Source organism: Heptranchias perlo, chromosome 13 (assembly GCF_035084215.1).
Source record: "Heptranchias perlo isolate sHepPer1 chromosome 13, sHepPer1.hap1, whole genome shotgun sequence".
NCBI lineage: Eukaryota > Metazoa > Chordata > Chondrichthyes > Hexanchiformes > Hexanchidae > Heptranchias > Heptranchias perlo.
The window spans coordinates 39,054,102-39,070,338 of NC_090337.1; the positions used below are offsets into that span (position 1 = coordinate 39,054,102).

The window sequence follows — 16,237 nt, forward strand, 5'->3', positions numbered from 1 at the left end:
CTCAAGTCTTGGAGTTGGACTTAATCCCACAACCTTCTGATTCAGAGGTGAGAGTGCTATCAACTGGGCCAAACTGACACTCACGCCCCCCCCCCCCCCCCCTTATCATTATTTCCACTTTCCAAGGAAGGAGAGGAGGATGTGGATCAGGAGATGGAAAAAAAATGAGTGGAGGAGGGGAGGCACGGTTAAACAGATTTTTAGAGGCCTTTGAAGGAAGGTAGAGAGGAATAAAGAGAGTGCCAAAAAGCAACGATGTTGTGACTGTTGCAGGAGTGTGAAGGGATTTGAAAAAGGGGACAAAGACCTTGAAGTCAATATGCTGATGGACAGGAATCCAATGAAGCTGCTCAAGAACAATGGTGATAGATGTGTGGAACTTTGTGCAAGGGAGGAATTGGGCTGAAGAGTCCTGGAGTAACTGAAGTTTTTGAAGGATGGGGGAGGGAAAGCCAGCAAAACTATTCAAGAAGTCAGCCCTTGAGCTGATGAAGATGTGAATTAGGATTTGGTAATGGAGGTAGAGAGATTGGAGTACAAGCAGCGAATGTTACAGAAATGAAAAAAGTCTCCGCAACTGGTTGAAATGTGAGGTAAAGAGGTCAGCTCAGGGTCAAGCAGAAAGCCAAGGGTGCACACCACCTGGTACAACCTGAGCTGGCTGCTGGGGAGGCTGATGGAACTGGAGCCAAAGCCAGAGGTACATAGGCGCTGGTGGGAACTGAAAAGAATGACTTTGGTTTTATTGACATTGAGCTAAAGTCCAACACAGGTAGGTGGAATAAAGATCTCTCTCTGATAGCTTTAAAGGGTTACAAGAGAGATGACTCGGTTTTAGTGAATTTATATTTATAGCAAAATTTACAGTAGCATAAATTCAAGAAAGTGCTGTCCATCATGTGTAACAATAAATATTTCTGATAGATTATGTTAATTTATTCAAAAATATAGCATGTTCAAAAGATTCTACAGATTGCAGCAATTATACAAATTGAACTCACAATGAAAAATCTTCCTGCAATTAACGTTTTATTCCTTTTCAATTACTATCTTAATTCCACTGTGTTCTACAGGATATCTTCTGGTTGTGCATTTAGGTTTCTACATAGAAATAAAACCATTCATTAGTTAATACTGTACTGATTATGCATATTTTGCTGACAGTGAATGTTTAATATTACAGGCAACAGTCGGATTTTGATAACAATGATGATGCTGCTGAAGGTGATGATGAGCAAGATGTGCATGAAGAGGAGGAAGAGGGTAAGGTTGGATCCAAGGATGAGATAGGATGATTAACCTAGTTAACAGTTATGTGCATTGCAGTCTTGCTGGCAAAAATTGAAATATTTTTCACAAAACTGCTGTTGTCTTTAATAAAAAAAAATTGTGAATGGTTTAATTCACAGAATGATTTGTAAAGTTAAATTGGTGAAGAATGTCTCAAAAATGCACACACCTAATTAATGCTAAAGTAAAAAGGAATGTTCTGAACATTTATTCTATTCTACAACATGATTTCCACCCATTGAGTCATAGCATCTGTAATTTTGCTGGAGCCATAGCAACTAAAGTGCTATTTCCAAACAAAATAGCAATGTTTTTTCTTTTGGAAAGCAATTGGTGTTCTTATAATTGCTATGCATCAATCCCGATACCTGATTGTCAAGTGGAAAGAGCAATGCACCATACTAGGTTTGGCCATCCAAAAGGAAGGTATTAATTAAACTGCATACCTAAAGCTAGTCATCTAAATCACAAAATATATATATATTTGTGCCTGTGTGTGTTGTGTGTTTTTCTCTCTTACCCTGCTTTTCTATCTCACCATGTCATGCACCATTTCCTGACAAAGAGGTCAAAAAACTTCCTCCCATGTTTCACCTGTGCCATTTTCGAGTTGTCTGTTTAGAGACATGCCAAAGCAATTCACACTATCTTATTTTGTCTGTCTTTCCCTTGGCGGTTTAGCTGAGAATAAGATGTAGGTGTACACCCATGTCCTGCTAATCCTTGGAAGTTCCTTGAATTAAACTGTACCTACTAGTGTACTTTCAATTATTCAGAAAAGCTAACCGAAGGACTGCTATTACTCATTTAATTGAATCACTACTTTTACAAAAGATTAATAATTAATCCCTTGAATTTTCTTCAGAGATGATTGACAGGCAATTATTTCAGAATTTTAATAATCTCAGAGTCCAAGCAAAAATGACATAAATTAATTTTAGTGGGCTTACACTCTGGTTGAAACATTTGAACAGAAAAAGGTAACTGTGGAATTATAGACCTTCAGTCTACATTGTAAGCATTTTACTTTAGCTTTTCTTGTGGGCTGCTCTAAAATGTTACTATTTCTATTAAAACAATTATTTTTATTAAAATCTCCATTGCAAAGCAAGTACATTCTATTCAGGAGTTATACATCATAAAATGTACACAATAATAGTTAAAGTACTATATACACAGATGTGTATGTACAAGACACAAACCGGATCTAAGTCTCCTCATAAACAATACTACCTGCCTGCAGCCTAGAAATTACTGTTGATGATACCAGCAGATAGAAGTCTGATGCACTTGTATGATGTTCCTTTGTTCATTATTTTAAAGCAAATATTAAGTCATTTAAAATAAATGGGTTGGTGCCTTTATTATAATAGCAGACAAAAAACTGTAAGATGCACTGCAGCAACTCGCCAAGGCTTCTTCGACAGCACCTCCCAAACCCGCGACCTCTACCACCTAGAAAGACAAGGGCAGCAGACGCATGGGAACAACATCACCTACACGTTCCCTTCCAAGTCACACACCATCCTGCCTTGGAAATATATCGCTGTTCTTCGTTGCTGGGTCAAAATCCTGGAACTCCCTACCTAACAGTACTGTGGGAGAACCATAACCACACGGACTGCAGCGGTTCAAGAAGATGGCTCACTACCAACTTCTTAAGGGCAATTAGGAATAGGCAATAAATGTTGGCCTTGCCAGCGATGCCCACATCCCATGAATGAATAAATAAAAACTGTAAATCAAATGCATTGAGTGTTCATCTGGTCAGTGGCAGAGCTAGGTTTGTCCGACTGGGGGATGGGAGAATCAAACTCAAGCTTTGGCCGAGTTGGCAGGAAGGGGGCCGAGCTAGGAACTGAGGACGGCCAACTTAAATAGTCCGAAGACCAAGATGAGAAACGCACAGACTTGCAGGCCAAAAACAGGTGACAGAGGTTCCTGGAATTGAAATGGAGGAGATCCTCCAAAGTTGGCTGACTCAAAATGATTGGGGGAGGTCATGACTTCCCCAGCCCCCACAGGCTCTGCCACTGCATCTCACCGTCAGTGACTTCTAGGCTTTTATTTATTTGGTGATATCATATGTAATACTTCAACCAGAACATGGTTATAAATGATTCCTAATAAAAAGTACAGAATGTGGGATAACATATGGATGGTCCCTAGGATAATGTGTCATTCAGACATGTAATTCAGACACTCCTTCCAGGTGAAACAATGGTTTACTTGTACTTTCAATTTAGTATACTGTATTCGCTGTTCACAATGCGGTTTCCTCTACATTGGGGAAACAAAACGCAGATTGGGTGATCACTTTGCTGGACACCTCCGCTCTGTCCGCAAGCGTGACCCTGACTTGCTGATGCTTGTCATTTTAATTCCCCGTCCCACTCCCACTCTGACCTCTCTGTTCTCAGCCTCATACACGGTAAGCTCGAGGAACAGCACCTCATCTTTCGTTTAGGCACTTTACAACCTTCCGGACTCAACATTGATTTCAATAACTTCAGATCATAACCACTGCTCCCATTGTTTCAGACAGCAAGTGCTGGTAATGGTTCTGCTGTTGCTGTTTACAGCTAATCTAGCCCGATGTTTTGTTTTTTAACTTGACCCATTACCACCCTCCTTGCCTTGTACCATCATCCCTTTTGTCATTTAATCACTCTTGCCCTCTTATCCTATCACTACCTTCCCTTTTGTTCTTTCCTCCCCTCCCCTCCTTCCCCTGGCTCTGTACTTGATTAAAAACTTTAACTCTTTAATATTTTCCAGTTCTGACGAATGGTCTTTGACCTGAAACGTTAATTCTGTTTCTTTCTCTACAGATGCTGCCTCACTTGCTGAGCTTTTCCAGCATTTTCTGTTTTTATTTCAGATTTTCAGCATCCGCAGTATTTTGCTTTTGATGTATATTTCATCACTATACATGCAAGTACACATACAATAAAGTAGCAAGGAGAACCAAATTCTCCATTACCTTTCTTGGTGTGCCTCCAAGTTATGTTGTTATCAAAGACAAAATATGTTGTACATGCATGTTAATTTAACATGTTAGTTGGTAAATCATGAATTCAGCATAGTTTTTCCAAATGTGGTTTCTTAAACGTGGTTTGACTGCAAGTATGTTGAGGTTAGTTTGGATTATTAACAGTGGGAACTGATTGAATTGAATAACAAGGTTTTCCATCATTTTGCATGCTAGTTGATGACGAGAACAATCCACATGGCGACGCTGAAGATCAGGACCCAGAAATAGTAAATGAGGATCATCATGCAGAAATCGAGTCTATCAACCAGCAGGTAAAGATTACTACAATGTGATTTGTAATGATCCATTACAAGAGGTTTGAATCAGTATACCCAACAGATTATCCCACCAGCAAATTTGAATTTCTGCTGCACAGCTGACAGTAGCATTTGTGTGCCTATAATAATGTCTGATCAATGAGCAATAGCTGAGGGCAGAATCTGCCACTGCCAAGGGCTTTCATGCAAAAAATAAGTGATAGATTTGTTGTAATATTAATCTACTACAGGTATACATTTCATTAAATTGTTATAAGAATACAGAAATTTACTGCAATCATTTGTCTAAAAAATAGGACATACAATACAATCTATTCTGGTTTCTACATGGAGTAGAAACGTATCCCTTTAACTATTACTTAAAAGCCCCTGTGTACATCTTAGCAATAACAACTTGCATTTTTACAGCACCTTTAGTGTAGTCCCAAGATATTAGCAGAAGAGAAACGGATGCCACGTAGTAGAGGAATTAAGGGAGATGGCCGAGTGCATGAAGATGAGGAGAGAGGTGACTAGACAGAGGAATTTAGGGAGTTCCAATTTGTTGGGCCAAGGCAATCGAAGTCTCAGTCGCCAGTGCTGGAGTGAAGGGAACAAGGCTGGAAAGGAAAGTGTTGGAGAAATTGAGGTTGGAGGTAACAAAAGTGTGATTTTCAATGGTGGTAAGTTTAGGGTGAATCAGCAGCAATAGAGAAGGAAATTAATGTTGTGGAGGTAGAAGTAAGTGCTCTTCATGATGGATAGGATACAGGGTTTGAAGTTTAGCTCAGGGTTGAACTGGATTCTGAGGTTGTGCACCATCTGGTGCAGCTTGAGGGAACAGCTGGGGAGAGGGATGAAGTCAGAGGCAAAGGTGTTGAAATACAGGCAGGAGTCGAAAAGATGACTCAATTTTAGCAATGTCAGATTGTGGATAAGTCTCTGAATGATTGTTATCAGGAAAAGTACTACTTGACCTGCTTAGCTTATACCCCGCTCCCATTTCTGAATGTTTGCTTTATTAAAAATATTAGCGCTTCAGTACTGTGTTATTATCGGTTTTCTTTTTTAAAATTCTTAGCTGCAGCACAGTATTTCCCATGGGACGAAAGCACAATTATTAGTATGTTATCTTTTTGCTCTCTGATGTGGTGCTTAATCCACTACTCTTTCTACAGCAGCAATTCCCACTTTCTGCCATTATCACAAGCTTCATGCTTAACACTGCTGGTTCTGTCATAAATGAAAATAAAGCTAATTGGGCAAGTTAGTAGATTTAGTGAGTTTGTCCTTCGTGCTCGCTTACTGTGTCTGTCAATATCTGTCTTTCTCTATCTCACACACAGTCTTTCTCCTCTCCACCCTTCTCATGCACTCCTATTTTATATTGTTTTTAAAAGATGTCTAGAAGCACTGCACATAACAGAAAATCTTGAGGCAATGTTCCTCTGAAGTGTTGATGGTTGTACTGTCACACATGTGCAGTGAAATTCCTCTTTCTCTGTATAAGTCACCCCCATGTACCTGCCAGGAAGAAAGATATGTTGATAAGTGGCTGTGCCCTAGCATTTATGGAAATATTTTACAGCTTTGTAAATACGGAGGCGTCCTGCTGTGTAATACCACCTTTAAAAAAGAACAAAGTTTCAAAAACACTTGATTTGATACATAATAAAAAGCAATTAATTGCAGCAGTGTCACAATAAATGGAGCTAATGTTTTTAATTTTGTTGAACTATTTGTACTTTGGCATACCTCCCTACTATCCATATTCAAATTAGTAACTTAGTATCAATAAACTTTAAAACCAATGTTTAGGTTTCTTTACTTGGGACAGTGAAGAGCCTGAGCTTTATATTGACTTTAGGTAAATCTATAGAACAAGCTATATCTTACTCCAGAACATCTAAACTACTTGGGGGTGAATTTCTGTAGGAGTTCTCCTGCTCATCCACTGTAACTTCAGTGGAAGAGCTGCATAAACCCTGGGAAACAGAGTAAAGGCTGTGGAATACTTCATGGGAAGCACCTACATTACAGTATGACTTGCTTTTAGTGACACGGCACGACAAGGCATAGGGCAATAGTCAGTGTACACTGATTGGCTGAACCCACCAAGATACCACGAACCATATGTACAGGCATTGTGCACCTACCTGTGACAACCATGGGAAACTAAATAGGGCTGGTAAAGTCCATGTAGCAAGCCGCAGCTACCTCTTGACTCCACATCCTTGCAGGTACGGTGCAGTAGTACTCTTTGGCACTATCCCCATGGATCAGGAAAGAGAGTCACCCATCTCGGGCAGCATTACTCTATTTCAGCATCATTGAACATAGGGTCAGGTGCAGAGTTGAACCGTCATTTGTCTGCAGACTCATGCCTGCCCCTTGGGTTACCTTTCCCTTTATTTTTATCTGGCACTTCTTAGCCTCGTCTGTCTTCAGCCTTGGAAAAGGCTGCTAATTAGTAGAATGCCTTTTGGGCCTTTCTAGAGGCTTTCAGGTTTGTTTTTATCCCCCTAGATTCTGCCACTTGCCTTTAATTCTCCCCATCCCATTAAATTTTACTTGCACGCAATTTTCTGCTCCCACCACTAGGGGGTGAAATTCAACTTTGACGAGGGGCACAAAACGGGCGATAGGGGATCAGCCACCTGTTATACACCCTGCCCGAGTTCCCTTTCCATTGACTTCAAGTCTGAAGTGGAATGTCACCCACCTAGTGTGCTCCCTGTACAAATCTGCACTTGAAGCTATGGTAACAAGCTGACCTCAAAAGATGTGGTGTATGCAGCATGCTTCCATTTGAGTCTAAAGCCCAACTTCTAACCATTTGGTTCTAAATTGTACCCATATCAGAAAATCTCTGCTTTTATGCTTAATCCTCATTCAATCCTGATTCCCATTATCATTATATGCTCTGCACTACATTTCTGGGGGTTCTGCCTTTCCTCCGCCAAAGTTACAGCAGACGAGTGGGAAAACCCCAGCAGAAATTTACCCCCTCTGTACAATTCACATTCATGTACATTTCCTATTACCATTACATACAATGCTTAATCTTCATATGTTCCATACTTTAATGATTTAAAATTTTTCCCCTTCATAATTATTATTTCAGTCTGATTAGAAATCCCCAACCCACTATTAAATGGATAGTTATAAATGGCTGTGGCACATAGATTGCCTTATCCTGACCTATTGACCAAACTTGACATTTGGTTAAGTATTTGTGTACATCACCTCCTTGACTGTATCAGCATGTTTTAAAAGACAAGTTTCTCATGTAATATTTCTTTCACATACAGCATTGTTGAATGAGCTCATTGATCTGCTATTAATTTTGATTAAACCAAATTTCAAAGAGTTACTTATACCTGAGATGCAGAATAATTATGATATGAAGGATAAATAGAGATGACGGTATAACAGCACCCCTCATTTCCAACACTGCAGATTTCAAGTTGTGAATTTGAATGGACCACCCCCTCCCCTCAAAAAGAAATCGATAGAATTTTTTTTTTTATTAGTTCACGGGATGTGGGCGTCGCTGGCGAGGCCAGCATTTATTGCCCATCCCTAATTGCCCTTGAGAAGGTGGTGGTGAGCCGCCTTCTTGAACCGCTGCAGTCCGTGTGGTGATGGTTCTCCCACAGTGCTGTTAGGAAGGGAGTTCCAGGATTTTGACCCAGCGACAATGAAGGAACGGCGATATATTTCCAAGTCGGGATGGTGTGTGACTTGGAGGGGAACGTGCAGGTGGTGTTGTTCCCATGTGCCTGCTGCTCTTGTCCTTCTAGGTGGTAGAGGTCGCGGGTTTGGGAGGTGCTGTCGGAGAAGCCTTGGCGAGTTGCTGCAGTGCATCCTGTGGATAGTGCACACTGCAGCCACGGTGCGCCGGTGGTAAAGGGAGTGAATGTTCAGGGTGGTGGATGGGGTGCCAATCAAGCGGGCTGCTTTATCTTGGATGGTGTCGAGCTTCTTGAGTGTTGTTGGAGCTGCACTCATCCAGGCAAGTGGGGAGTATTCCATCACACTCCTGACTTGTGCCTTGTAGATGGTGGAAAGGCTTTGGGGAGTCAGGAGGTGAGTCACTCACCGCAGAATACCCAGCCTCTGACCTGCTCTAGTAGCCACAGTATTTATATGGCTGGTCCAGTTAAGTTTCTGGTCAATGGTGACCCCCAGGATGTTGATGGTGGGGGATTCGGCGATGGTAATTACATCTGATCCTGGCTCCAAAAGCACAATAACAACAACTTGCATTTATTAGCGCCTTTAATGTGGAAAAAAGCATCCCAAGGCGCTTCACAGAGGCATAATGAAAAAATGAGCGCCGAGCTACTTGTCCTTTATTGAGCTGTTACTAAATCATTTCCTCCAATCAACCACTTTAAAGTTGCATATCTTATTGTTGGGTCTCAGCAGTGTTGAATCCAAAATCGTGTTGAACTTAAGCATGTTGTGACCACTATCATCCAGAGGTGCTAGAACTTCCACTGTCTTGTGCTATTCGGTTAATTACTATTACCAAGTCAAACTGTGAGTTTCCTCTCTCACATGAGCTGGTGTACACATCAGAAAATATTTACACACATATGTCTGCTCCAGTATACTGGAAAATAAACCAAATAAAGTGTCAAAAATCTAAATTTCCTGGTAAGGTGGGGGCATACCCTCAGATCCTCCAGAAAGTAAATGCTGTAAGTACAGTATCACCGCTTCTAAAATTGCTTGTTTCTTTGCAAAATGTTGAAGGAGTAATGCTGTCAAAATAGTGGTCTGTGATACAGCACTGCCACACATGGCTGGAGAGAGTGAGATGAAGGTGAACAACTGAAACGTTGATAAAGTCATAAGATGAAAAAGCAAAATAAAATTGATTTCTGAATTAGGTGTGAATGCTCAGAAATGAGCTACAGTATTAATCTGCACTATATGTCATAGAAAGTGAGATTGTTTGGAATTTTTTCTACCTTCTGCAGTTTCTAAATTTTAGTGTGCAATCAGAACGTTGTACTGCATCGTGGCAGAAAGAGTTCTGAAAGCAAACCAAAATGGGATCAATGTAAGTTAAAATAAGTTCTACAAGAGCTGGTCAGGAGAAGATCCAGTTGGATCAAAATGGTCATGTGCAGGTCACATTTACAATTATTCCCATAGAATAAAGGAGGGATACACTGTTTGATGTATCCATTTCACTTCCTCCAATCTCTTGCTCACCTACTCTTTTCCCTTTTATATGGAGGAAACTACAGTGTTTTATGTGAGTGTGGAGAAGAACAAAACTTGTCACTCTTTACTTTTGGTAACTCTTTTCATTTGATTCTGATGTATTGAACATAATATAACTTAAGAGAAGTTACAAAAAGCAATATGAAGACTGATATCTGTGTTGGTGCAGAAGCCAGTGGGGGAGGACCTAATTCCAACTGATGATCCTAATAATCAGGGTGAGGATGAGTTTGAGGAGGCTGAGCAGGAACAAGAGGAAAGCCCACAGGATAAAAATAATCCACAGCAAAAAATGGGCAGTCAACTGCATGACAAACATGAGATAGAGGACCAACTAGTGGTAAGGATAATAAGCTACATTACATAAAAATTAAGGTATGACTTTAAAGTTAGGGTGCCAAAACCAAGTGACTATGTCATCATCTCTGTCCTTAAATTTTACCTGATGACTTGTTTGCCACAGACATTGCTAGATTGCAACCTGTTGTGTTAGCTTGTGCTAGGATCAAGGGGGAGCCTTATTGCATCACCAATAGGCCAAATAGAACTATCTCTTTTCCTGCTGAACAATGTATTGTAGGTAAAATAAGAGGAGGATAAAAAGAGTAATGTCAGAAAAACTTAAATATAAATACCATTAAACAAATCAAAGTTGTTTTAAAAAACCTTAATGGTGAAGTGAAAATGATTGAGGAAGAGGAAGCAATAGGACAAGCATGAACGCAAATAAGAGAGAAAAAGCACAGCAGTGAATATACAGTAAGAAAACAAAGAAGAAAATGGGTGAAAGGGGGAAATTGAAGCCCTGAATATTAAAGAAGCTAGGATCAAAACAAAAAGAAAAATAAAGAGGAAAATCAGAAAATAACTACATAATTTAGACTATTAAATAGGTTTGTTAATTCTTTGATATGTTAATGATAGAGGGCCAATGTCCATTTCTGCTGCTTTAAAATAACAATCTTACCAATAATTTGCTCAGCAATAATCCTAGCAATAACCTCCTCCACCCCAACAACCCTCCGAGATCTCTGCGCTCCTCCATTTCTTGCCTCTTGCGCATCCCCGATTTTAATCGCTCCACCATTGGCCGCCGTGCCTTCAGCTCCAGTATTCCCTCCTTAAACCTCTCTGCGTCTCTACCTCTCTCACCTCCATTAAGATGCTCCTTAAAACCTACCACTTTGACCAAGCTTTTGGTCACCTGTCCTAATATCTCCTTATGTGGCTCAGTGTCAAATTTTGTTTGAAAATCACTCCTATTTAGCGCCTTGGGACGTTTTACTACGTTAAAGGTGCTATATAAATGCAAGTTGTTGTTGTAGAAAATTTGGCTTATCTATTTTTGGAATCTCCCCCCTTCCCCTCATGCCATATTGGTGATGTTTTCCCATCAGTACTGGCTTGTCAGCAAAGCTTCATCAGATTTTAAACCACTAAGAATATTTCCTTCTATTACAAATGGACATGCATCCAATCTGCACATGTGTAATAAGCAATTTGGCACTTGAATCAGCAGATCTGATTACTTATGTGCATTTCTTTTGAAAGTAAGAATCCTAGTAAAACCAATGACTCATTTCATGTTTCAAAACATGTCAAATTCACATGCTAATTCAGATGAATCTAATGTCTGAAATGTTAGTCTGAAGGTCGTAGATTCAAGCCTCACCCCAGGACTTAAGCATATTATCTAGGTTGATACTTCAGTGTAGTACTGAGGAAGTACTGCATTGTTGAGGGTGCCATCTTTCGGATGAGACATTAAACTGAAGCTCTGTCTGCCTATTCAGGTAAATGCAAAAGAGTTCATCGCATTATTCAAAGAAAAGCAGGAGAGTTCTCCTAGTGTTCTGGCCAACAACTATCCCTCAACTAACATCACCAAAAACTGATCAAATGATCCATTATCTCATTGCTGTTTGTGGGATTTTACTGAGCATAGATTAGCTGCCATGTTTACTTACAGAACAACAGTGACTCCATTTTAAAAGGACTTAATTGGTTGTGAAGCATTTTGAGCTGTCCTGAGGATATGAAAGGAGTTATGTAAATACCAATTCTTTGTTTCTTCATAAATATAAGCATGCATCAACAATTGATTTATTTGTCAGCATTTGTATTATTTTTACGGGAAAACTTTTAAACTTTATTTTTGAGAAGGGAGAAAAAGTGAAAGGGTACTTTTGTGAACATAACCAATTTTAATGATGCCTAACTAGAGACTTAGATTTAACTGCTGTTCCAAATTAACTATAATTGAGGAATACTTTACACTGTTTCATCAAACATCACAAATCATTTTATCCATAATGAAATGTTTTTTTAATGGAGATAAAACTTTAAAAAATAAGTTCAAGTCACCAATGTGCAAATCCAATCTATATTACCCCTGCTGGGGTTGTGTTAACATGACAGGAGGGCAGCAGATCCATTGAGATATTAGCTCATCCCCAAAATTGGATATTAGGCACAAACACAAGATAAGGTGCATCCAGTAAGCAAGTGGGTTACTGTTGACTGGGTTTATATGTGGGTGACTGGTGACTTTAAATTAACGGAAGGAAGAGATGTTTGAATTGATTTTTTTTCTAATATAAGTTGGAGTTTTTGATTTTTATATACCTTTTAAAAAACATTCTTTCAACACCAAACGTCCTGTCAACCTCACTGTGATCATATACGCTGAGGCAGTCTTCTGTATTCAGGAAGTAAATTGTATGGAAGAAGTTGACAATACTGATGCTTTTCTTTAACGGACTGTCAGTGGTTGTATTTCCCTTGTTATCTTGGTAGTCAACAATTTTTTAAAAATAGATATTGCAGAGGAAATCCTACTTGCCTTTTATAATCCCAATATAAAAACAAGCTGTGTGTTTATAGCAATTGAGTAGTGCAGATGCAAGAAAAGCATTTGTTGAAAGGGTTTCTGGGATTAGATTGGACACTTGTACACAATATAACGCAATAATGAAGAATTATTTAAGTCTAATATCTTGCGTATGGTTGGCCTTCCTATTGGAGCTGGAATTTTCCTCTTGATTCCCCAATTTTAGGTGCGGTGAAATGTCTCAGTGCTTTAGCAATTCTCTTGCTCCTCAGCTTGCTTCCCATAACAGTGAACAGAAATTGAGAAGACATGCAGCCCAGGGAAATATTCATAATCTTTATATACTTAAAATTGTATTGTTGCAACTTTTAAGAAATCTCCAAATAGTAAGGCATTTGTCAGTGTGCAGCTGTCTCATCTGTTTGGAATGTCTTAAGAAGGAGGATGTTGGATTAAAGTTAATGATGTGTTATTAGGATACTTTGTTCTACTCAGTCTGTAATTCCAAAAGTGTCCTTGGTCCTTAGAAACCTTATAAAATAATGGGTTGTGAAATTTGGGAAATGTAGTAGTGTTTTAATTTTTATATAGGGATATATTAAAATTATATATGTACATCAATAATAATTTTTGTAAGTCCCCTTCCTCCTGTTTGTATCTCCCAGTGTCATGTCTGATTCCCTAGTTGAGAGGGTAGAATTACAATCTGTTCCCACACATCTGCCAATGGTGCTCTTAAACCAACAATTAGGAAGTTTGTGAGGGTAACCCAGAATGACTTGTGCTCTGATTTCCATCTCTTCCCCCCCTCCCCCTTCAAGTGGCACTTTTCCTTTGGTCACCTCCCTCAATAACAAGACTGGAATGAGGCTCTTGCATGTGCTTAATCAATTGTTTGAATTCACATCCTATTCCTCTGGCACAGTGTGATGGTGTTTCAAAGCACTGAGCTACCAAAACAATTTTATTACTGTGGGATCACACCTGTAGATGTGAGAAGGTTTGTGCGTGTTAAATTAAAGTTAATTCCAGTTAACAGAATTCATTCTGCTTCAGCTTAGACAAATGCAATACTGGTTAAATTCTAAGCTTGCACTAAGCAAGGTAAATTTTATAGAGAAAAGGTGTGCCTGGGGTTAATAGGAAGTTACAAGACACCTGAAATCATAAGGTTAAAGCTCAAGTAGTTTGTAAGAATTATGTCAACCTAGAATTTAATTGTATTCAATTGTAATATCTTAGCTTCCTTCTACTTAACTGGTTTGTTTGTTTTCTGGAACGTGTATATATAATCTCAATATATTGATGTTTACAGATTGGTGGAAATCCTGATCAACAGGAAGATAATCTAGATGAACAGTACCAGGATGAGGAAGAGGTAAGGAAATACATGGCAGTTAGCTGGTGGGATGGCACTGCAATGTAATTTTATTTATACATTGAAATATAGTCAGCACCTTCATTGCATTAAGTGGTTGCTTTTTCAAAAAGATTTGAGGTACATTGCAGGTACTCAATCCCAAAACGTGCATTGAGAATATTAGTAATGAACATACTAACAAATTAATACAAAATTCACCTGTTTCATATTTTAACAAAGATATTAACCAATTTAAAATAAATGGGTCAGGCAGCATCTGTGGAGCAAGGAAGGTAGGTGTTACATTGTTCATTTTTAACATCTTCCACTCTGACTAAAGGTCATCGACCTGAAGCATTAACCCTACCTTCCTCACTCCACAGATTTGCCTGACCTGCTGAGTGTTTCCAACATTTTCTGTCTTTATTTCAGATTTCCAGCATCTGCAGTATTTTGCTATTTAAAATAAATGGGTTTATGTACATGATTAAAATAATAGGCAAAGAAATTTCATACAAATATGCACAGCACGATTTCAACTCAGTTGAATGGTATGTGATACAGTCCGTGAGATACACTGTTGGTATGGTGTCTTGATGCGATTATGGCCTTGTGAGATATCCTATCTTATAGTTTTTGGGAGTTTTGTTGATTATATAACCTGAGCTCTGCTTGACCGTGACTTTGCTTCATCCTTCTGCCTATATAGATAGCATCTGGCAGATAGTGTTGTTGCGAACTGGATTGAACTGGTTAAAGGGACAGGTATAAATGGACATCATGATTCTAGGAACATAATTGTTCCTGTGTTGTTATGTCCAGGAGGTGGGGAATGTTACTTGTGGAAGGCAGAAGACTAGGTTTAAATTGTGAAGAATGGAGATATACAAAGATTCAAAAATGGCAGACAGGTAAAGACCAGATGGTCCATCAAGTCTGTTTCATATCGTCATGGTGCAACTGAGCATCATGATGCCCATTGCACCCCACCCACTAGCAGCCACACAATCTTCTGAGAGAGGCAGATAAAAACGGAGAAAAAAACAAATGGCTTGGGGAGTGGGGGGGGCGTGTTTGTGGAGGAAGAAGGTCAGGGTTCAAACGTAGAGAGCTAGGGATAGATGAAAATTCAGGAATTTTGCCTTTGGAAATGGGGGAGTATTATTTATGCAGAAATTTCCCTCAGGATATTCATTAGAAAGTTTGAGTCCATGGGCTTGATGGTGGGGAAAAAAAGCCTTTATTTTTCCATGTGTTCTTTGACTTCTTATAATCAAACTCCAGGACAGATTTTGGTGTAGTTATAATCTTTGTTGTTATAAATCCGCAGAGGAATTTACATTAAGCAGTGTCTGTGTTTTTGTTATATCAGATGTCAACTTAAAAAAAAGATCAGCGGTGACGTGGTATTGCTACTATCCATATCTATAGTGTGTCAACATCATATCAGAACAGGAAAACAAATTACCAGAACGGAAGTTACAATTTTCAGTTCTTCTTATAGGAAACTCTCCTACGAATATGAAATAGTACTGTTTGTCTTTACATGTAATTGCGCTATATGTTTGCTTCCCTTCCCCATCCCTAACACACCTTCATTATCTGATCTGCACTTGTTTCTGTAACCCTTACCACTGAAAAACAATACACAGCCTTCATATGCCCTCTGCAACACACTATTCACGTATCTTGCTATTAATTCCTGTATTACAGTTCTGACGCTGAGTAACATTTCGCAAGCCAGATGTCACCACTTTAATTGCTTTACTTAAATTAACTTCTCATTTTGGGTCTCAGTCTTTTACTGTCTTTTACTTACCTTGTCTCTCGAAATGCACAGGCCATGGCCTCAACAGTAATGTCAGGATTGTGCCTACTGGTGCTGACCCTGAAAGAGTTTGTAGGATCAGTGGGAAGGCACTTCATTTGGATGGGGCTGGTAGGCACCTGGGTGTATCTTGGGTGTCCGCCTACCCCACGTTGCCAGAAACTCTGGCGCCTGACGCCAGTGGAGGATAGGCTTCCCCCAAGACCCCATGCAGTTCCTGATACAGGAGGCTGATCCAAAATTTTCTTTTAAAAAAATTCTTCCCATTTTTGGGAGTCAAGAGCACTATCCGAGCTCACTGCCACCCTCTGAAAGTTGATACACCTCATCTCACTGGACGTACCAACCACCAGTGTTCTTTTGGGTCCCTTATGGGCCAGAGAAGCAGGAACACCCAGCA

General features: G+C 39.5%; 1 protein-coding gene across 3 annotated transcripts in view; it reads left to right on the forward strand.

Annotated features, from left to right (window-relative positions):
- The window catches only part of golim4a (golgi integral membrane protein 4a), a 106,077-nt gene that overhangs the window by 75,128 nt on the left and 14,712 nt on the right, over window positions 1-16,237 (forward strand). For 2 of the 3 annotated variants that reach the window (XM_067995353.1, XM_067995354.1), the window contains exons 11-14: window positions 1,184-1,263; window positions 4,499-4,596; window positions 9,989-10,159; window positions 13,965-14,027. In XM_067995353.1, coding sequence (XP_067851454.1) covers window positions 1,184-1,263; window positions 4,499-4,596; window positions 9,989-10,159; window positions 13,965-14,027 — 412 coding nt within the window. The remainder of the gene's footprint in view (window positions 1-1,183; window positions 1,264-4,498; window positions 4,597-9,988; window positions 10,160-13,964; window positions 14,028-16,237) is intronic. The other variant, XM_067995355.1, reaches the window with a different exon arrangement.